This window comes from Camelus bactrianus, chromosome 24 (genome assembly GCF_048773025.1).
Source record: "Camelus bactrianus isolate YW-2024 breed Bactrian camel chromosome 24, ASM4877302v1, whole genome shotgun sequence".
In the NCBI taxonomy this organism is placed as follows: Eukaryota; Metazoa; Chordata; class Mammalia; order Artiodactyla; family Camelidae; genus Camelus; species Camelus bactrianus.
The window spans coordinates 15,695,637-15,719,305 of NC_133562.1; the positions used below are offsets into that span (position 1 = coordinate 15,695,637).

Sequence of the window (23,669 nt, forward strand, 5' to 3'; positions counted from 1 at the left end):
GGGTGTATGTGTATGTACACCACGTGCCCTTGAGTATATGCCTCCTCTATACATATTGCCCTTCAGCTTGCTTATTTTTACTCATCACTTTCTCACAGAGAGCCTTCCACATCAGTACATATTTTCTTTCTCATGGCTGTGTATTATTTTGTGATATGTGTGTGCCTTCATTTATTTAATTTTCTCCCTCTTAGATTGCCTTTAAAAAAAAAGCTTCAAATGATGCTTTATTAAACATGCAGGGAGGAGCTGAGAATTTCTGTAAGAAAAATATCTAAAGATGGACTAGGTTCAACAAATGGGACCACCTACCTTTTACATTTTAATAGTGCTGCTAAATTACCCTCCAAGTGAGTTTGCACTATTTGCTATGAGGTAGCATATTGTGGTGGTGAAACCCTTGGAGTCTAAGGGCATGAGTTTGAATCCCAGCTCTGCTTCTTACTTTGGACTAACCTGATATAAGTGAATTAATATGTCTGCATCTCAATTTTCTCATTTACAAAAGAATAATACCTATTTTGATGGGTGATTGTGAGAACTACATATGTTAACATAAGTCAAGTTCTTATAAAAATGCCTAACCTACTTTTGTTACAAAATGCTTTCTAGCATTCTGTAAGTGCTACCTGTCTATTGTTAACATGAGCACCTTGTAAGGATTCCCAAGATAAGGATTCATGCTTCAAAACGTTATCCTGAGGAGAATACTGGCTTTGACCGTAGATTTCCATGTGGACAGGTGTTTGATGTCCCTATGTGGACAAAAATACACAATAAGCTTCTTAATTTTCATAATATTTTATCAATTCTGCCATCTGCAAGTCTGCTTTTCAGAGTTATCATTATCTTTCTTTGGTAGTAAAATATAAAAAATCTCCAAGTTGTCTTTAGGGTATATGATCTTAATTTGATCACATTGGACCTTGGGAATATTATCTACCTGGGTTATTTCACCTACTTAGCCTCAATTATATTTTTATGTTGTGTTTAGATTTTTCTGAGAGGTTCTACAGCAAAATTTGTGTGTTCTGTGTTTGCGTCTATGAATCTCTCATTGAAGATCTTGTCTGTTACTAGCCAGTGCCTCCTTGTGAATTTCCACATGAAGCAGTTGTCTTAGTTTAGAAATAAAAGCTTTACCTGCTCTGACAAACTAGTGTTCCTTTCATTAAGCTACCAGGAGTTAGCTGACTATTTACGTCTACATTTTAGCTGCCTTGAAATTAGTACCATGTACTAGGTCAGAGCCACAGCAACTCTAATCATCTGGCATAATTTCTCAGTTTTGAAATATTCCACTGTATTTTTCTTCTTTAAATTTATGCATATTTTTAAAGGAAGGTATGGTAAGAAAAGTAATGTAGAAATTATATCCACTGTGTTTTAGGTGAGAAATGATGAAATATGAGCTCAGTGACAAGACATTGAAAGAATCTGCAGATGTGATCAGGAGTGCTGCTGATAATCATGGGGAAAATCACAGAGAGCAAGGGAATCATTGTCCCAGAATTGAATCATCTGGGTTCAAATCTGGGTTCTACCATTTTGTAGCTGCGTCACTTTGGGAGAGTCAGATTAACACCTCTGCGTTTTAGTTACCTCATGTGTCATCTGTAAAATGAGGATGATAATAGTTCCTCTATTTGATGAGGTAGTTGTTAGGCGGATTAAGTAAGTTACATATGCACGTTAGAATGATGCTTGATGCAAAGTAACTGCTGTGTATTTGCTAATTGTTATTATTATAAAAAGAGGGAAATACATTTTTTGAAATCACAGACTGTTGAGCTTTGTCTCAACTCTCAGTAAAATTCTGGAGTGTGTTATTAAACAGAAATGGAAGTAGTGATCCCCAGAAGGCATTATGGATTCTCTAAGTTAATTCATGTCAAACTAAATTACTTTATTTTGATAGGATTATTAGACATACAGCAGGAGGATGAGCTTGTTGGAGCTACATTTCAGCTAGTCATTTGGCATAGTCTCTTGTGGAACTCTTTTAAAAGTGATGGACAGATATGAACTGGGCGATAGTATAATTAAATGAATTTTTAGCAGATTGAACTTCTATAGACAAAGTATATTGATTGGCTAATCAGTATCATTCTGAAAGGAAATCCCAGTGGCAGCCACACAGTTTGTTGCTTTGTTTTCCATTGCCTTGTTCAGCTGTCATGAATAACCTGGAGGAATCCATCAAATCATGCTTGTCAAATGCGGGGCTACCACGAAATAAAAAAGGAAACTGAACAGTTGGACAAGAGAATAATGACTCCAAAAGAACTTTATAAGCTTGGACAAACAACCCACACCTAAAAAGATGAAATTTAACCAAGAAAGATATTTCTAAAATTTGTGGATAGCACAGAGTTTAGCTGTCACCTTCAACAATCAGATATTATGGAATAATAGGATTTCAGAGCCTGCAAAAATGGATTGAAACAAACACTAGTACGCTCAAGATACATTTATGTCCAGCCAAGTTTGGAAAATACACCGCAGAATTATGCATGTGGTGTCAGAAGCAAATGCTGAAAGATCTGGAAGTTTTAGTTGATTGACAGTGTGAGGACTGCTGAAAGAGAGCCAGCACTGTATTAGGTCACAGTAATGTATTATACGAGTTAGAAAAAGCGAAATAGTGGTTTTACTATACATGTTACGTTTCAGTCAGACTACATTTAGAATATTTATCAATGGTATTTAGGTGATTTATTTCAATTGATATAGTTCTTAAAGATGTTGTGTTTTACAAGTGACATTGGCAAACCCTAGAATATTCAAAGAAGGGTGATTGGGAGGCAGTGTCTGTAAGATGTTTTCTGTTAGGATTGATGGAAGAAACTGAGGATCCATTAGCCTGGGTTGAAAGGGAGGGTGGGCGCCTAACGGTGTTTTCAAACAGGTGGCAGTATATCACGGGATAAATTTTTGGACCCCACTTTATAACACAATTACCTTACTTTAAGTTTTTATGGTAGGAAAGTGCTTGTACATTAATATTAAATGTTTGTCACGTTCAAAGGCAAAAACTAGGTCTATGTAGTAGTAGAAGTAATAGGAAAGCAGATTTTTTTTATTTGATGCACAAAAGAAACGTTTTAATAATTAGTAGGTTCTGAATAGACTATCTGTGAATTTCTGTAACATTTCTTTTTCATTAAAGAGATGTTGGACTTTAAAAACAGGTTTCACATACATCATCATTTAAATAATTATTAATTAACATTTCTCTTTTACCTTTTTTAGAACGTAGAAATTCTGGTTGTCTCTCACTTTGTTTTCTTTCTGTGTATAAAAGGAATGTCAACCATTTGTAAAGATTAGAAACTTACTGAGGTAGAACAAGGTCACCAAAATCCCACAGGAAATCAGAAGTCACCTCTCAGTTGCACAGAATTGTATCTGCACATTCAGATAGTGATCACTCTGAACTGTTCTGGGCCTCAGAAAGCCATTTCTTGACTCTCAGCTGTGCTCAGGTTTTATGAAGCTGGACAACCAAAATAACTTGACTGTAAGACAGAATTTCCTTCTGATGGATATTCTATGATGCCATATGTCACAGTTGCTCAAAAGTTTGTCTTTAAGCAGACATTGTTGGAAGTAAGTTGTTTCTGCTGATCTTCTCTATTTTTACTTGATTTGTAACACAAGCATAACAGGATAATTTGTCCCCGCAGGATGCTTTTCTTCCTGGGTAACAGTGCAGTGTCTAAGAGTGCTGTGTCATATAATCCCTCTTGCTAAACACAGAGAGAGAGACTCGGGGGGTAATGAAACCAGGCACCGCACGGTGCAGGTTTATGTCTGAAGCCACAGTGGAATAAATTTGGCCATGATCGGGCGACGAGGGGTGGCTATATGTGTCTAACCTAATTTGTAGAACCCTCATGCAGTTTACACAGGAATTCTCAGAGAGAGACCACATGTAATGTCCATCACTTTTTTATAGCTCTCTTCTTTGTGTTGAAAAGATTATGTTTCCAGTCTGTACTCAAAGGGAGCACTCCTACCCAGCCAGTAGTATTAGCCAGTGTTTATTGGCACGTACTGCTATGGGCAGTCATTCGGCATGCTGAAATTATAAGTGCTTTACTCTCACTGTCTCAGTGAGTCCTCACAACATTTTTATAAATGAGGAAATGAAGAAACTGAGAGTCCGGGAGGTGAAATATGTTATCTAAGATCAGACAGCTAATGAGTAGGGCTTCCTGGGTCATCTGACTCCAAAGCTCATAATCTTCTTTATTATTCTATAAAAATTCCTAATATACGGCAACTCAGCATTAACTTGGGCTTCATCTTTATCGAAGCCTACCAAGTGGTGCTATAACCTGGCAATATAAACGTGAATGAGGACCGAGGTCCTCGATCTCATGAGGCTTGCACTGTACCAGGCAGAGGATCATTAAACAGAGAATGCTAATTAATGACTGTTTGACAGGTGCTACCAAGCGAAAGTACAGTCTGAACTGTTATCCGAGAGTTCAAGGAAGTATCTGATTGTTGTTAGGTCTGAGATGGCTGAAGTGGGGATTGTGAGGTAGATACTGCATGTAGTACCTTGACTGTAGGCCCTCAGTGTCTTCTGTAAAACCCCTGTGCTCGTGATGAGAGGCAATGTAATTTAGTAGAAGGAGCAAGCTACAGTGTTGGCCAGGTCCATCACTTCCTGACTGCCAGGCCTTGGGGGCATTTTATCTTCTTGAAGGTGCCTTCCTTCTGGGTGAAGTAGGCCTGATGCTCAAGGCTATTGTAACAAAATCTCCGCATCTTTTAAGTCACACATTCACAAATACCACTACAGCATATAATTTCCCTATAAAATGCATGCATGAGAGTAGAATAGAACAATTCTAAGTATCATCTTTGAACCCTTAATTAGTAACCACATATGTGAGGAGCAGAGAACAACCTAACTGAGGTGCAGATATTGGGCAGTGGGCAAGGCGCCATCACCTTTTATGTGATTTATTTCCTTATCTGAATCCTTGCAGCAGTTCAAATTCAGATTTCATCAAAATGACAAGGACCTTTGAGGTTTCTCAAGAACGATGGAAATAGGGAATATTAAATATATGAGTCCAGGTGTCTGTTGTAATACAAGTAAAACCTCTGGAGACTTAGCATGGAAGAGTTGTCCAGTAAGTATCAGTGGCTTTCATTGTATTTAAATATTGTCATCATCAATATCATCATGTATACAAGTCCTGTCTTTCTACTTAGTGGCTTTATGACCTTGGACCAATTACTTCAACTTCATGCATTTCAGAGGAAGTTAATCCTGCCTCTTCTGTGCACCTCACTGAGCTGTTGTAAGAGTCAAATTAAAAAGACATATATATATGTATATATGTTGTATGTAAGCAAATGAAATAATATATGTTGTATGTAAACACTCTAATTATAGAGAGCTGAATAATGGTTTATAAATTTTATAAGCCTCAAGTCATTTACTTAATACGTGAGATCTTAAATAGCTAAACATTTTAGCGAGCTGCCAGTTTGGATTAAGGGAAGACACTTTAATGCCTGGTGTTTGTTTCTCGTTTGTTTTAGGGCCTAGTGTTTGTTATTCATTTAGGATTCCACAAATCTAAACATGTATCATTGACGTGATTTTGAATTGTGGAAATCGTTTTATTTTGCAATTAAATGAGTAAGCTCAGAAAATTTTCTTCAGGGCCTGAAGGACCAAAACTTTAACCATTAAATGCACACTGGTCTAATGTGTTTGTCTTAGGGATACTTGAAATGACTTTTTTGTTTGACAGACACCAAGGAAATCTTGAGTGAGCTTTATAATGTTTGAGACATGGCATTCCTGAACCAGAAAAGTGCTGGAAGAGCGAGCCTGAAACAGAGAAATACATTCTTAATGGGGCCTGTGTCCTCAGTGATTTGGCAAACATATCTTTCCTTCTCTTACCTTTATTGCTCTCCTTTTTTGCAGGTTTTTTCTCCTCCCACTGGGGCATGTGGAAGTCTGGGGGAGGAGGTTTCTGGGACGAGAGTCTGTCTTGCCTCAGAGTTGCATGAATCTAAGTGTCTTTGAGATGGATGTTGATATAGTTAGTTTCATCAGTAAAGAAGGTGACATCCAGCAGTGTGTTTGCCAATTCTGCACATGTGTTCACATCCTCGGAAAAAATACAAAGGAATCCATTGCTGGGAAGGCTGCTGATTATGTGTATGCTTTGTGTCCTTAGCCATGGAGGCCCCCCTTTTTGGAGAGCAGTGCTGAATTGGAAACCTGTTGGGAGTAGCCATGCTGAAGAAGGTAGCTGAGAATTGAAAGGACTTATTGCATGAGGCAGAAGCATGAGAGTGTATAAGAACCAACTTTCAGAGAGGGAGAATCAAGTGGAATCACAAGTACAGCTCTCACACAGGAGAACAGTTTGTTTTACAAAGAAAGAAAGGACATTTTATGTAAAGATTGAACACTGTGACCGACTCTGATTTGTATAGAAGGGACAGTAATATCTGGCCAGTGGTTTCTAATTACAGCCTTCTCTTGGCAGTGCAAGCTCTAATAATTCTAGCTATGGATATTCTTAGGAAAATAGCAGTTTTAAGGGCCTGTTTTTGAGGAAATAAATTATAAAGCAGCTCAGTTTTCAGCAAAAAGTTTTTGAAAAGGACTAGAAAAGATCACTTTTTATCCAAAGCAAATAGTGTAGAAAAAAGAAAACAGAGCTATTGGACGGAGACACAATTCATAGTATTTATAGAAAACATGGTTCTGTGCTTCTGTATTATTAGAACTATTAAGAATTCAATTAGCTGTTCATATAGATAATAATTATCACAGTTCAGTGGCTTTTGTATGTATTAGAAGTAAAGTGTGAGAATATTACATGAAAAAGTGTATTCACAGTTGCAACCAAAAATATAAACCACTTAGTAAAAAGCTTATTACAGTTTATAAAATAAAGCTTAAACATATGGAACAATGTGTGTACATTTCTTAAAAATGTAATTAGATGTCTCATTTAATTCCAGTCTAAATTTCATCTGGAAATATAAAAAGGTGAATAATGAAAAATTTAAGAAAGAATAATGAGAGTGATGTCCTACCCAGACAGTGAAGAGTGTTGTGATATTACAGCTGTTTAAACAGGGTAATGCTGGCCCAGGAATTGATTGAAAGATCAGGGGAACATGGCAGGACTCCTGGATGAGCCCCAAGGACAGCAGTTTGCAGTTTATTTCAGAGACCCTGAAACTTCCCAGAAGTGCCCTTAGCCACTGGGGGGAGTAGGTATGGGGGTTCTGAGCACTCTCATCTCCACCTTGAATGGCAGCTCTGCTTTTGTGCATTTTAGATATTGATTTCCCACATTTATATGTTGGTTTCATATCAAAAAGAATTTTCATTGCCCTAATGTTAGTATAGGGTTGAGAATGCCTCGCTAGCCTCAGCTGGCTTATGAGACAGATTATGTTGGGGAATCTGACTTCTGTTAATAGGCAGTGAGGGCTTCATTTAGTGCTTCACCTTGGTGCAAGATGAACTAAAAAAATGCAAACATAAAAGACTTGCAAGAAATATTTGTAGGCTTTTCCCAATGGAAAAGTCTGATGGAGTTGTTTATGTGAAAATAGAAAATTTTGCGTATCTCCCTAAATATCTAAAAAATAAGCAACAAAAGGAATAAATATCTTATTATTAATATGCAAAAGAATGAATATTATTCTTACTATATAAATAGCTTTTTTCTTTAATAAGAAAAGCAGAAATATCCCATGTCATACCCCATAAGATATTCACTTGAAAAAAATTTTTCTTTGTTCTCATTAGTATTTGCAGAAGTATAATTAAAGTAACAGTGAATTACCACTTATTTGACCTATTAAGTTGGTAAATATTACTAAAAAGATAATGTTTAATACCAACAAAATTGTGGAGAGAGAGGCAGATTCAATTCTGCTTGATAAGAGTATAAATTTTTAAAATATTTCTGGAAATATTTGGCAGTGTATTAAGAGACATGATAAAGCTGACATCCTTTGACTCAGTAATACTCTTAAGAACGTTACATTCAGTATATTCTTTGGAAATTAACTTTTATTAATTGAATTTTTAAAACTATCCTCATTTAAGTGTTAATTATGGTGCCCAGTTTGAAAAATTTACATGAAGAAAAAGTAAGATAGCTAACAAGGTGCACATGTACTTTACATAATTATAGTTATATTTAAAAAGTATGTATGACTAGAAAAAACTAGAAGGAAAACACAGATACTAGCAGTGGTTAATATTTTTGGTTGTAAGCTTATGGGTGCATTTCGTTATAATATAAGCATGAGTGTGTATTTTTTTTCAGTTTTTACTATCAGAAAACAAGGTTATCTTAAATAATAATTATCCAAGGCAAACTTTAAAATTGGATTTCCTGTTTTGTCACAATTGGATCATTATGGCCCAAGCCTGTTTTGATTATCTGAAATATTTATTGTCCCTCTTTCTAGAAAAATCTTATTATGATCTGTAATCTTAAAAATTGTGAATAGTCCCACTCCCTTCCCTGCTCTATTGCGTCCTTGACCTCTGTTTCTAAAGAGGTAGGTACAAAGTGGAAAACAATTGGAGGAACATGTTAAATTCAAAATAAGTGTGATGTAACCATGAAGACGTATTCAAATGCCAGGCATATTTGAAAATGCCATGAACGATAATCCAAGAGTATAATTTTGCAGGACGTATGGGGGACGTCTGGATGTCGGGGCAGCGAGCAGTTACTCAGTCTAATATCTGGGGCTGCGGTTCCGCCCGGACTGTGGCTTCTTCCCACTGTTGGGTTTGAGTGTGGCTGCCTGCGGGTCTGGTTCATGTCTCTGCCATGTGTCACGTTATTTTGTTGCCATCACTGTTTTGTTACATGAAAGTAATTTCTCTCTTTCCTTTGTTCTCTAAATGTCCATACAGCCAGTTCAGTAAAGCTCGTTCACATCCAGGAAGCTCTCCTTCTCTGTCTCCTTTCTCTGTCTTGCAAGAACTGAGGGTGGCTTCTGGTATTTTGTGTGGCTTCATCGTTTCCTTCCTGCCTCTCATCCACTTCGTGATGTAATTCTTGGCACTTTTACTTCCTTTGTAGAGTAGGATGTGATGTCATAGAGAAGGGGACAGGGCTATCCAAATTCTCTCAATTGCTGGGAGGAGCTGCCCAGGTGTGCTGAGGGGCCTGTACTCAGGAAGAGAAACAGGGAGTCCTCCACAGTGAGTAACCCCGCTTTCAAGTGCACCCAACTTTCCATTAAAACGTCACCCAGTACACTGGAGTTTCCTCTTTGGCCCTTTCTAGACTGAATCAGTTGGCCTTTTGGACCTTCCCAGTTCAGCTCAATTTTCCTCCTTCTCCTTTCTCCGCTGTCCCCCTCTTTGTGCCATCCCGTGCCTCTCCCCGCCAGTCTCCCTCTTCCTTGCTCACTTACTTGTGTGTGTCTGTGTCTGCTGACCTTCTGCCCTTGTCTTCTGTGAGAGACATTAGTGTCCCCAGCATTGCCTGTCATTTGGGGTGATGCCCGCCCTGTATCTAGTCCACATGAGCACGGCATCTCCTTTCAGTAATTCATAAGTATGCACGGTTCTACTTACAGTTCTTCTTATTCTAAAAATTGTCAGCTTTTTTGTTTTCATGTCTGTATCTTTCCCACCTTTCCTTGTGATGTGATCTTTCCCCCTTTTCAGCTCTATTTTGCAGTTTCCTTCTTGCCTTTTTTGAAGCCAGTATTTTTATGCTTTAGTCCTCTTCCCTGTACAGCTATGCCTATGTTTCTTGCCCCAGCACCCCCCCACAGTTTTCAGTTCAGCTCTCCAGTAGCCTCCCCAGTGAGGAGTTTTCCTTCTTTCCCGTTGACAGACTCGTTGCTATGCCCTCTTTCCAGTGTAGCTCATATTTCTGTGTTCTTTAAAGAATTGACCAACTGCAACTAAGGGACTAGTCCAGAGTGGGAAGGACAAGAACATGTCCTGGGAATTAGAAAGGGGAGAACAGGGAAGGGGCCCTGGTGGTGAGGTGGGCAGGCTGCATGTAACTCACTGGGCAACTGGGATGAGCAGAAGCTTTGCTAGTGACCCAGCTGAAATTTAGCCATTGGTAGGAGAAGAGATCACAGAGCTATTTTTGAATATATTTGGAAACCTTTTCAATTTTTAAGTTTTAGGGTGACCCTGTTAATTCTTAATAATTATCATCATTCTGGTGAATAATCATAAAATAGAGCTCTAGAATCATTGTTACCTGGGGCCGTGACTCATGCAAAAGCTCCCATACAGAAAATGTCCGTAGGTGCCAGCTACTCTTGGAGAAGGTCATTGTGAAGATGCGTGTAGACTTGTTTCTTGTACCCAAGGTGAGGGGGTCCCTACCAACCCTGTTGGTGAGCAGCGTGGGCACTGTTGTTCACTGCTTTCATGACGTTCTAAAGTCCCTGGATGAATAAAGGAGCTTGATTTCCAGGGCTGACTGTCTAAAAAGCCTGTGGAAATAATTAACTAGGTCCCATGTATCCCCCATGCTTTGTTTAAAAAAAAAAAACTCCCTTCCACTCACAAATAAGTAGGACAGAAGGGGAGAGAAAGAAAATAGGACTCAGTTGATAAAACTGAGACGGGCTGCGTGGGAAGAGGAAGGGGTTTACTTGAAATGAATTGGAAAAGGCAAAACAAAGGAAACTGAGCTGAACTGGAAAACACACTGTAGAGAGATACTTGGGTTTCTGTATGCTTTTTTTCCCATTTTGGCCATTAAGGATTTTTTTTTTAATACAAAAGAAGTTGATCAAAATATGAATCCAGGGAGGTTATTTCTGACCAGCACTTTGTTCTCTGTTACTGATAGTATTCAGGCTCATGTTTCCAAGGTCCTGGAAATTTAGCAAACATTTTAACAGCCTGAAAACATGACTTTAAAAATAAAATATTAGCAATTCTTGATAAAGGAAATTATGTGCACTTGTTAACTTGGTGTTTCTAGATTTCACATTTCTTTTTTTGGTGTGTATGCCTTTGTGACATCTTTTTGCAGAATGACCCCTATATGTTGCCGAATTTGCCATAAATGTCCAGAAAATAGTACATTCTCACTTTGGACACATGATCTGTGTGATGGGACCTAATTTTGGCATAATGACCCCTTCCCTTTTAAAATTTTAAGAAGACATTGCATGATTCACACACATTTTCGTTTTGTATGCTTCCATGCAGTAATCTCGAAATCTTATGTTTATTTTTATTTTTTAGGCACTAGAAAAACACCCCAACTCACCAATGACAGCAAAGCAGATATTGGAAGTCATTCAGAAAGAAGGGTTAAAAGAAACAAGGTCAGTATTCATATTTGCAACATTTTCTGTTTTCATTGATTAATAATTGCAGCTAATTGCAAAGCAATAGGTATATCTAGATTTTGATGTAGTTGACTGTGAATTAAGTAACTAAATACAAATTCTTTTTTGAATGCCAAATATTTGGGTGACCCAAGATCTCCTTGGAACTACCTGTTTGCATAATAAATTGCATTAGACAGATTGGTATAGAATCTACTTCATTAATAAAGAGCAGCATTGAATGAATTAGCCCCTAATTGGAATTACTCTTCTTCTTCTTTCTTGTAAGAGGAGATTTTGTCTCTGAAAGTGAGTAGTGAAAGAGAAACATTTTTACAAGCTTAGTATTTAAATCCCAGGATAGAAAGATGAGCTCACTCTGATAAAATTCAAAGTTCCAACAAACGTGGTTGAAAATTTAGTCCTCTTATATTTAGAATTATTCTGCTTGGAGCATCATTCAACTATTGAGCCTTAAAAAAAAATAACGATTTCATTGAAATAGTCAGGAACCCTAAAACTCACCCTTTTAAGATATACAATTCAGTGGTTTTCTGTATATTCACAAAGTTTTGCAATCATCACCACTATCTAATTTTAGAACATTTTCATCACCCTAAGATGGAACCCACTAACAGTCACCCCCTATTCCCTATTCCTGGCAGCCCCCTGTCAACCACTAATATACTTTTTATGTCCATGGGTTTGCCTATTCTGGACCTTTCACATAAATGGAATCATACAATATGCAGCCTTTCGTGACTGGCTTGTTTCATTCAGCAGAAGGTTTTCAAAGTCCGTCCATGTTGTAGCATGAATTAGTACTTCGGGCCTTTGTGTTGCCAGATAACACTCCATTGTATGGATAGACTACATTTTGTTTACCCATGATGGTCCTTTTTATTTTATTTAGTTATGAATTCTGCAGTTTGGGCTTTATCCAGACATTTAGGGCCATATAAATGTTATTACTCAAGGAGAAAAAAAAAAAAAGCAGTTTGTTACAGGATAAAATAACCATAGAGCCGAGTATTTAATCATCCATGTCCCATTGGGTGAATTTTTTTAATTGTATGACGTTGTCTACCTAAAAGCCGTTGAGAAGACAGTGGTCTCAGCTTGATGGAAACTAAATCTGCTGAGCTGCCTTCCCATGCGATACTAGGATAGAACCTGCTGCGAGAAATGAATGTCCTCCCAAGGCCAACTTTCCCTAAAACATCGGTGTAACCTGCAACTCCTGGTGCTGTTCCGTGTGAGTCACGTCAGCTTCTAGTTGTTTAACATGCACCTTTTGCACGTTTGATCCACAAACATCACGATTTAGTGGGGACACCTAGGACACCTAGGCGCAATTTTTCATCTCTATCTTGGAGGCCTTCTCTGCCTGTTCGGAAAAAAGAGCCCAGGCTACTGTAACTACAGTGTTTGCAATCATTGTTCCCCCGCAAACAGTGGGGAGGGAAGTCACTGACAGAACCTAACGGCTCTACTGGGGGGGAGCCTGTTCTTCTAAACCAGATGTCAGTGTGAGGCATCTCACGGGGACAACTGGAAATTAATTTTCTCCTCGCTGCCTGTCAGAAACCCTGAAAATATTTATGCCATTTAGAAAGCACTGAAGATGTTTGTGCTACAACCAAAAGACAAGAGGGGGTAAGAATCTAAGGATATCAACTCCTTTCTACTGTGGGCTCTGAGCCACAGGAATCTGCCAGTGCAGACATAAAAAGCATCTCCTATAAGCCGACATTTGAAATTTGTTCGTTAGATATTCTTCTCCCCAGGAGTGAGTAGGCTACTATCAGTTGTTAAGTACCTCGAGATATAAAATTCCTGTACCATGGCCTTGAACAGCATTTTAATTACACTTGTTATTGTAACAGCATTTTTTTCAAAGTTTTTCAAGATGCTCGTCTTCCCAGAGTGGTATGTTTAAAGGGCTTTAAGTACATGTTAACAAACAAAACAGAAAACAGCTTCTTTAAAAGGGTAAGACCACTGAAATGGAAAACATAACCTATTCCTCTAAATACAACCCTCTCTTCACTTCCCTCCCCCCTTATTCTGTCGTCTTGTGAATAATTAAAAAAAAAATGTTTCTTGTTACAAGTGCTGATGGACCTGTGTAGTTCTATTGAAAGTACCTGCAAGGAATTCACAAGCTAAATAGGAAAGAGAACAAACAAAGAAAGAGATCGTAGTTCTAAGTGCTATTCTGTGAAGTCTGCTCTGTTCCAAGGGCGTCAGACTCCGTGTTTCATCCTCTCGTTTCTCTCTGTTTATTTGAATCCTCCCCCTTGTCAGTTGTGGCAGTTACTTAAGGCTGGTATATCTGTGACCACTCTCCCTTGTTGTCTTGTTTGCTTATTAGCGTCATCTCTAAAATAGAAGTCGTGTGTAGATCTTGAGTGAGTTTCAGCTTTCCTACATGCTGTGTATATTGCTTTAGGGAGCAGATTCTGACATTTATTTTTCCTACTGAATGTACTATTTTGCTCCCTTCCAAATTCTTAAATAGTTTCCAAGTATTTATTATAGCTGAGTAAATGAAGTAAAACTCTATTTTTCTTAAGTAAAGTGACATTTAGAAATTCCATCATCGTAAGGTCAAACATAGCTATTTCATTTCTAGGTATTTATTAATGATGTTTTTTTAAGAATTGCAGGCTTGTGATATGCATAAATGCAGGGACATGACTGTGAAAGTTACTAATGTGGCCATAACCTTCTAGTGGTCTTTGTGAAAGAGAGGTCGTGTTAGTGGTCCTCCCACAGACAATCCACCACTGTACCTAGCATTTCCAGAAAAGAGAAGATTGGGTCTTTCTTGTCATCTCTCCGATGCCATTTGTATCAAGTCCAGGGTGGGGAGATGGTCCCTCATTCTGTGTGCCAGGTGGGTCTCCTGTAGCACTGACCTCACCGTACTGTAAATTTGTCCTTGTTTGTCTTCCCGCTGGTCTGTGAGCTCTTTAAGGGCAAGGCACCCAATGCTCCTGCCACTCAGAAGGTACTCAGTAAATATTTGTTAAGTAAATAATCTTCCTCAAGGTGTTAATTTGCTGGTCCTTAGTGATGACTTTGGTTTGCATTCAGAGTTAGAATTTTCTTTTTAACATTTCAAGTTGTATTTTTCATCCTATTTAATTATTTGTTTTAATCAGAAGGAATCTACCAGTTTTGTGGGAATTCCATTAAATATATGCATGCCAATAGTCTCTGGCAAATTAGCTGTGAACAAATAAGGTTATGGTGCTGTTGCCTGTTTTTAAACGCTGTAGGTGCCTCTGGGTTAAACTTGTAACTTGCAATAAAAAAAACCCCCAATAATTTTGGCAAAGCTGATATGAGTATTTGAATGTGTGATATGTGATATTGGCAATCTATTTGACTGCAGTGAAATTCTTGACATTTTATGGTACCTTTCCTCTTTTCAGGTGACACTTTAAATTGCATAATTTTCATGTAGACAGGATATAAAGAGAATAACTTTTTTTTTATCATGTTCTGTGTGTCTTCTTCAAGTTATTGATGAAATGTATAATATATGATTAAACTCTATTTGAAAAAGCCAGACTGAAAGAAGTACTCTCTATGTGGTTTAAAAACCGGTGTATGGATATAATAAATTATCAGAAGGACATATGGTTTTTGTTGGAAACAAATTAACAATATGATCATGCATGATTTCCTAGAATTTTTTTAAATGAAAATATGTTTGGTAAGTTTTAATTCCCTTCTATGTAGTAACAGAAGATTTTTCTCAATATAATTTTATTCTGGTCCATCTATTACTGCACTTGCTTTTTGGATTCTGAGTATTTCCAGGCTTCTGTTACTTTGTGTTTATGAGTTGTCAACAATTGATAAGACAGAGCTGTTTGGAACGCTTACAATCAATCAAAGCGCCATGTTGCTTGTGTAGATGGGATAGAAATGTGCGTATTCCAGTCTGCAGCTTTTATGGATGGATATTTGATATGCCTGTTTGGACTGCTTGGCTAAACATCCCCACTTCCTCAGGGAGAGAGGGTGCTACTGTAGACTACAGGCATGCCTGTGGTAATTAAACATGTGTTCATAGAAAAAGAGAAGATGCTGCAGTTACCATGTTGCTTTGGATGACTTTTGAGGTTGTCCTAATTCTGTTTTTCTGTTTTTGGTTTGCTTATTCAGAAGTTATCATTCCTTTACAAAGAAGACTGGGGGATTTTTGATGCCTGAGGATATGTTTTTCTCTGCTCATGTCATTTTTTAATGTGATGCTTCCAAAGAAATGTGCGCTCTGTTTTAGCGACCCATCCGGAGGCAACAAGGTCAAGGAGTGAGGTTTGGAGCACTTACCTAGTGAGAGCAGAGCAGAACCGTCGAAACAGCCATTCATTAGTGAGGGATAATTTCTTACGTGCTGAGCATTATTGTTACAAGATACCTGTCACTAATGTAGCATGAACTGTAATATAGTTTCCGTATTATTTGATAATAGGTAAATAGGTTTCTAATGGAGATGAGGTAGTCATAAAATAAAGGCAAAAAAATCACAAAGCAATTTTAAAAACCTTTGGTGGGTTGTGGGCAGGGCAGTATTTATGAGGTACATCTTTACAATACTGTAGATGCCTTACTTTAAAAAAAAAAAATCAATGTTAGATTTCATCAACCATTTACAGAGCAGCAGCCTACAGTTACATATCACAGTAGGGACATTTGAAAAGGTTTATAAACAGTCTCCCTTGTGCTTAGTATTACTCAGGATATTGACATGTCTTTGTGCGATGTGGAGTATGCAACTAGCAACCCAAGATTTTGTAATTATCCTGGTATCAGTGAAAACCTTTTATTCCTCCCTGGTAATTCTTAGGATAAAATTGTTTTTAGCTACTTGTCTTAAGGTTTGTCATGTTTTCTGTTTTACAGTCTGTTATGATACGCTGAAATTAGGATCTCCACTTTGTGCTGTGGTTTATTAAAGATGTTCCATTTTTCTAGGGGGATAAAAATGTCAGAAAATTCCATTACCGTGTATAGTGACAAACCATAAAATTGGTTGGCATTTCTCTTGGTGAGATTTACGTTTCTAATTAGCACTATAGGAGATGATTCTCGCTGCTGAAATGTTTTGTCTAAAGATAAGAAAGAAACACAAATAATTTCAACTGCAAAATCAATTCTTATCTCCAGACTCCATGTCGGCCTCCCTGCTTTCCTACTGAGATGGTGGTCAAGTTTGTTTGCGCTGGGGCGTTTTAGAATAACAGTGTGAACTCACAGCGTCATCCTTGCCATTTGCTAACATCTAATTCTCTCCTTCTGTAAATGGTGTGCACAGTCAGCTGCTTAGAGAGTGATGAATGAGACAGTGATGTCATTAAACAGAATTGTAGATCACTCTGTATCTATTTATGTGTGTATGTAAGTGTGTACAAGCAAGCCTTTAGAATAATTTCTCTTAGTTGACATTGAATTTTACTTGTCATCATTACCCAGATTAGAAGTCTCAATCAGGGGCCTTCCTAGCTCTTTTCTCCCATTCCCCACTGCCAGCTGGTTCTTGGGTAGTTTTAGTTCTGCTGCCTAACTACACCTTTCTTTCTTTGTATCCCTACACTTTGCCACTCATTCTTTACACTTATGATTTTAAGCCAGATTAATGCAGTATCCTCTTATCTGCTGTCTTTAAACTTGATCTCCCCCTTTTTAGATCTGTTTGTATTTCCTCAAACAGACACTACCATTTATAGTAGCATTTCTTAACTGATAATCCAAAATATTCCAGGTACAAAATACATTGCACCTAATAAACTATGAATCAGAAATTATTGTCAGTTGTGTGTTTGGCTATAATTAGATGGAATCAGGCTTGGTCCTTTTTTCTAGCCACATGGTATCTGAATAAATGCATGATATTCTGATAATGTAGGGTTTATGATGTGAATGATGAATGTATTCATTTTACCTTACATTTAGATGAGATTTTTAATTTTTTTTTAAACTAAGCTATTAACTTTTTTAAAACACTGTTCTGTTTCTGTTTCTGTTTTTGTTTTTACTGAACATACTGGGGATTGAACTCAGGACCTCGTGCATGCTAAGCACTTGCTCTGCCACTGAGCTGTACTGCATCCCCCTTGAATTTCTAATCTGATCATTTCTGTATACCTTTGGTTCTTCCCAAAATGTCATTTAAAATATTGTTTGTTGGTGTTAGGTGCTTTTTTATACATAATTAATTTGTTTTAAATGGTATAAAACTAATTAAATAAGAATTCATAATTTATACTTGGACATCACTAATTGTTTAAAAATAATTTATCATAATTAAACATTTTTTAACTTAAATTCACTCTTTTATAGTGATACAGTGATTAAAATAATTCTTCAGGGGGATAATAAGATGATATATTACTATGAAAGCATTTCCTGAGTTAAAAAATAATTCTGTGAAACATTACCCTACAAGGTCAGTTTCCAACCCCTCAGCTCAACCCTAATCGACCAGGACGTGGGCAACTTTGATGCCTTTATTGTCAAGCATCTGACGTTGCAGCCACAGTTGACTATAGCTGACCTTTAAACAACTTGGATTTTTGAAATTTGTGGGTCCTCTTATACACGAATGTTTTTAATAGTAAATACGACAGTGCTACCCAGTCTGCGGTTGGTTGAATCTGCAGACGTGGAGGAACCGCACACGTGGAGGGCCGACTATCAAATGTGTGGATTAACACTCGTCTTGCTCAGGGGTCAGTTGTACTTGCCTTTTGCTGGGAAATTTCCTCCTTATATAATTTCATAATTTGGAAAGTAGAAATAGAGCCCCACGAGACATTCTTGAACTGTGTTGTGTGTGTGTGTGTGTGTGTGTGTGTGTATGTTGCCTGCACCTCTGGTAGTTACCACGTTGTTCCGCAAGAGGCTGTAAGACTGGATTGCTGAATGGGGAGGAAGCACTTCTCAGGTAGACTGCCTCACACTGATGTAAGAAATTTGCAACGGGACTCCTCCCGGTTCCCAGACTGAAGTCATAGTAACAGTGATTGGTTAGTCTGCTCAGGCTGCCATCACAAAGCACCACACACTGGGCAGCTTAAACAACAGAAGTGTGTTTTCTCACAGTTGTAGAGGCTGGAGGTTCCAGATCAAGGTCCAGCAGGACAGGTTTATGGTGTGGTCTCTCTTCCTGGCTTACAGACACCCACCTTTATGCTGTGTCCTCACACGGCCTTTCCTGGGTATGTACATGGAGAGAGAGACAGAGAGACAGACAGGCAGACAGAGTTCTGAAGTGTCTCTTCTCATAAGGACACTACTCCTGTCAGATCAAGGCTTCATCCTTATGATCGCTTTCAACCCTAATCACTTCCTTAGCGATCTCATCTCCTATCCAGCCAACTTAGGGGCTGGGGCTTCAACATATGAATTTGTTGAGGGGGACACAAAAATTTGGTTCACAACGGTGATTCAGAATTTGGAACTTTACATTTCTTGAATTCATGGCATAACATAGAATTTTTCTAGGGTTTTGAGTATCTGATGCAACTTGGAAGGTATTCATAACAATATGCTTAACACTGTACTGTGCTTCTGTTTTTACATACTTCTAATGTGCGTTTTCATATGTTATTCCTAACATATAAACCGATAGAATACTTGGCTTACGTTTCATGTTCAAATATAATGTGTATATTCACACAACATAAATTGACTTGGGTTTAATTTGAAGCCTTTGGCAAAAGTAGCTGTGGTGACTGCCTGTAACCCTCAAGGCATCGGTATTCACTAAGGTATGCAATTATAGCTATGAAATGGCTATTTCTTAATACAACTTCTTATTCTGTCAAGCTTTCTTTCTCTATTCTTCCAAATAATTGAACAAAAAAAGGTAATTTAGGTGATTTCAGCTTTATCAAGATCTAGGTATAATTTACTCCAGAAATACCGAGCACACTCTATAAATATTTCAGTGCAGAAATAGAAGCAGAAATGGATATAAAATTACACTTTATGTGAGTCTTTCTAAGTATCCTAAGCAGGTGAAAATCTTTGGGGAGGAATAAGCATTTAACTGGGGTGATTTTATTAAATTTTTTTTTCTTGGTTATGTTTTTTTCCTTATCTCCTCGTTGCATTGCGTGTGCTCTTAATTGCCACAGGCCTAAATGATTTTAGTTTTGCTTCGTTGTTTTGAACTCGACAACATAATTCAAATGCAAAACAGTTGATATGCTGACATGGGGGCTGCTTTTTATAGTTGACTTGTTTTCAGAGGAATAAAAATTATGACATTTTGTTAAGCCAGGTTTTCTAAAAGCTACAGTGCATAATTCCTAAGAATAAGTCCTAGTTCTTTCAGGACAACTGAAGGCTGTTTCTCCTGCACCTCCTGAGGTGCCTATGCAAAATCAAATGTATAACTGTGGACTGGAATTCTGTCTGAAATTCAGATGATTTCTGTTCACATTTTGAGAAGTTAAGTCCCATTTTAGGTGCTGTGCAAGGCTTACATTTCAGCTCTGCTCTCATCAGTGTGTTGATAACCATCTTCTGGCCAGGTTCACAGTACTCAGGTCTGTGAGTACAGAGCATTGCCAGGTGCTTTTAGTAGTCAGATTAGGGGACATCAGAGAAATGAAAACAAGCTGTGGACATGCAGATGTCACAACATGAATTTAATCAATTAAACACTAGTAAGTGTCTTCTTTGTGCTCACTATGTGAGATCCTGGGGTTTTGTTGAAGCTTTAAGGCTTGTCTTCATTCCATTAACATTTATTAAGCACATGCTATGTTGTTGGGACTGTTGCTGGATTAGTAGATGAATAAAATGAAGTTCCTCCTTTTGAAGATTGAGCAGCGTAGTTCCAGACCATTCTTCTCTGAGTCATTCAATTATGTCTTTTAACCTCTTCTCTGTGAAATATGTCTTCAGCCTAGTACATAATATTTTTTTTAATTTCAATCAAAAAGTAAATATAAGAATTTCTAAATTCTCTCTTGAATTCTTAATAAAATACATGATATTCCAGCATGTCAAGAAGTGTTATCTTTGTATCACAAATATAAGCTCATCATGATAAGGAGTGACATCTTAGTATCCATTAGTTTGTTTCATCTAGTACCGAGATACCCATGCTTTATAGTATATGTCAAGCGAAGTAAGGAGTAGGCCCTTGATGATTAAAAGAATACCTCCTATTTCTTAATCATTTAACTTATATTTTCTTGGCCCAGTACTAAGGGCTTTACATGAATTATCTTCTTAAAAACTTTAAAAGACAGTGGGTTGATGATATTACCTTTACCATTTTACAGGTAGGGAAACTGAGGCACATGAGGCTAAGTAACAAGACATTTCATTCAGCTAGCAAGTAACAAATCTGGGATTTGATGTCTGATTCAGGACGAGTTGCACTTAACCTTTTAAAGTATGTGTAGCCTAGGCCTCATAACATTTTGATTTTAGAAAGTTTTGGTTATATGATTCTATTAAGTAAATGCTCCTCCTCCCCCAACCCCTTTGCACTTTTCTGGCTACTTATTGATTGTCTATAGATATATATTACTCACTGAAATTAAAGTCTAGCCTGTGGATAGGTGTATTGAGACTTTCAATTTATAGCTTAACTGTAAATAGGGTTGAAAGGTTTAAAAAGATTCCATTCCCACGACTCTTAGATAGGAAGATGCAAAGCCTTTGGTGAATTTTAACTGTTAGGCTTGCCCAGCAAGATCTTGAGTGAAGATTTGGGCTTCTGGATGGCAGCAAGACTTCCTTGAAGTGTAATTTCTTACTGTTTGTCTTAGAAGGTGATGCTGTCAGGGTGGAAAACGTCCCCCAGGTAATGGAAGAACTAAGGACCTCGGGGAACTCTCACCGTTTCCTTGTTGATATTGGACTGACAGATTGAAACTTGTTTCTGAGGAGCTCGCTAACTGTGACCTGTCAAAGCATAATTGCTAACACAATGTAGATAATCTGGAAGGCAGGTTTAGAGGGTGGCAGTTACTGTGTCTGTGAAATAACTGAATGAAAATAGATGAGATTGCCTAAACCAGGCTCAGGTGAGGGTGGAGGAGGCTGCCATTAACATTCTTTTAAGAGATGCATCCTGGAAAGATAAGGAGGCCAAGTAAATAGACGAGTATGGTTTCACAACCAGCATTACTACATTCTTTGGTTTTTTTCCAGGAATGGAATTTTATTTTATTTCATTTTTCCTAGCATTACTGCATTCTGTAGGAAATTTTCTTAAGCAGAGAATAGTCAGATACACTTTACTGTTATTGGTAATCTATATCATGACCACCCATCCGTCCTTCCTCCTCTCATCCGTCCATTATATTTCAGCTGGGAGGTAGAAAATACCACTCTTTCCTTTTTATTTTGATCTCTTATTTTTACAAAAGACAGATGTGAAAGGTCCGGGCAGAGTGCTTTCTCCATCAGGCCACTGCAGAGAGCCCGAATTCATGATTTCATTCCTCACATGTCTTCATGAAATACAACAGTTTCTACAATGATTATTTTTCAGTTTGTGGCTTAACTGGCATTTATTGAAGGTGACCTACTATTGCTAGATGTAGAAAAATGGCATTCATGAAGATTAGTTGGAACTAGGTGTTCCTATTGGGATAGTCTAGAGAGTGGCTCAAATCCTAAATTCTGAAGTTTTAGGATTAGCAAAGATCACTTTGGAATCCCCCTACACCTCCAGCCTCTGAATCAGACACACAGAAAAGACTATTTGACATTACTTAGAACAGTTTTCGACTGCCCACTTCTTTTATCTGTCCTTAATATTGAAAATGTTAACTTCGTTTTTAAAATTAGAATTTAATTTACTGTTTTTTGACACCATCCTTTGTAGTCAAGCCACTTAAAACTTTTAATTTTCAAAGTTTTATACATCAGTTTGTATATTAGTTACAGTGGTACACCCTTACCTTCTTTTCTCATAGAGAGTGATGAGGGTATGTGAGGTGGGGTCTGTAGACTTTTGAGAAGGAGCAGATAAATATCTGAACTTTAAATCTAGTCTTTCCCTTACCCAGTCTTCAGCCTCCTGGTGACCCAAGGAACTTCTAGCCTCTATTAGCAGTGTTTCTTGTGGTAAGAGAATAATGGACTGAATAATTCCTACCGCCTAATATTGGAGGAGTTACGCCCTATGGTAAAGTCAGGGCTGGTTTACATAAGGGGCCATTTACTGTGATCATCACTGTCCCAATTTGTAGCCATGCTTTGGAGAATTTATTGGAAAGCAAGCTTCCTCAAAAACAGAGAGGGCATTCAGAGCAGCCTCTGCTACACGAGGAATCAGTCTAAGGGGTGAAGTTTAAATCAGAACTATAACATTTTATTTCTTCTAAGGACTTTGCAGGTCATATAGTCTTGAACTTTTGTTTTACAAAGCACTAAACTAAGGCTTAGAGTTGATGAGCTGTCCACTGTGATAGAACTAGTAAGTGAGTGATCTGTAAACGTAGAAGAGGTTCATCATATCAGAATTTGAGAAGAATGTGTAAAAGCACAGTAGTTAGTGAAGGACACCGTAAAAAAGAAAAAAGAAGAAGAAGGAGAAGGAAGAAGAGGAAGAAGAAAGAAGATGAAGAAGAAGAAGGAGGAAGAAGGAAGAAGGAGGAGGAGAAGGAGAAGAGAAAAGAAAAGAGGAGAAGGGGAAGGGGATGGAGAAGGGGAACATCTTCTATTCCAAGGTACTATCAGAAGGGACATGTCTTTCAGTTGATTTTCCTGAAGTGATGGGTTTCCACTGACCCAGTCACCCTCTATTACCTGATTTTATTTGCCTCCAACAATACACATTTCTAACACTTTTGACAGAAGTTAGAGGTGCAGGAGAAATTGTACTGTGATTTACACTTCAAATGATGATCTAGTATTCTGATTCTGGCCCATTGGCTTTTGGTTGCCATCAAGACCTCACCCAAAGGTAGGGCTGTGAGAAGAACGAGGGAAAGGGCTGTGGCTGCCTATTGTAGAGAACGAGTGAGCTCGGTAGGACCCTTGCCTTAGATCATTTCATTGAATATGCTCATTGCAGTTGTTCTTTGGAATGCCTATAATGTGAGGAATATGTGAAGCAAGGGCGAGTAGGTTTGCCTGCAGACAATTTGATGCAAACAGGCCAACCAGCCCTCACTTTCTCTTTTCAGATTTTCCCTTGGATTTCTGCAGCCTTCTCTGTTTCTTCATTCACACTGTGATAATATATTTATGTTTACTTATTAAATTTTCCTCTGTTTTCTATAAAAAATAAAGTGGAGAGCAATATTTAAATGCAGTCACAATAAAATTGAGTGGCCTGA

General features: G+C 37.8%; 1 protein-coding gene across 1 annotated transcript in view; it reads left to right on the forward strand.

Moving 5' to 3' along the window:
- Positions 1 to 23,669, forward strand: part of ASXL3 (ASXL transcriptional regulator 3) — a 160,491-nt gene that overhangs the window by 19,518 nt on the left and 117,304 nt on the right. The window contains exon 2 of the mRNA XM_074352218.1: positions 11,255 to 11,337. Within this exon, the coding sequence (XP_074208319.1) occupies positions 11,255 to 11,337 (83 nt within the window). The remainder of the gene's footprint in view (positions 1 to 11,254; positions 11,338 to 23,669) is intronic.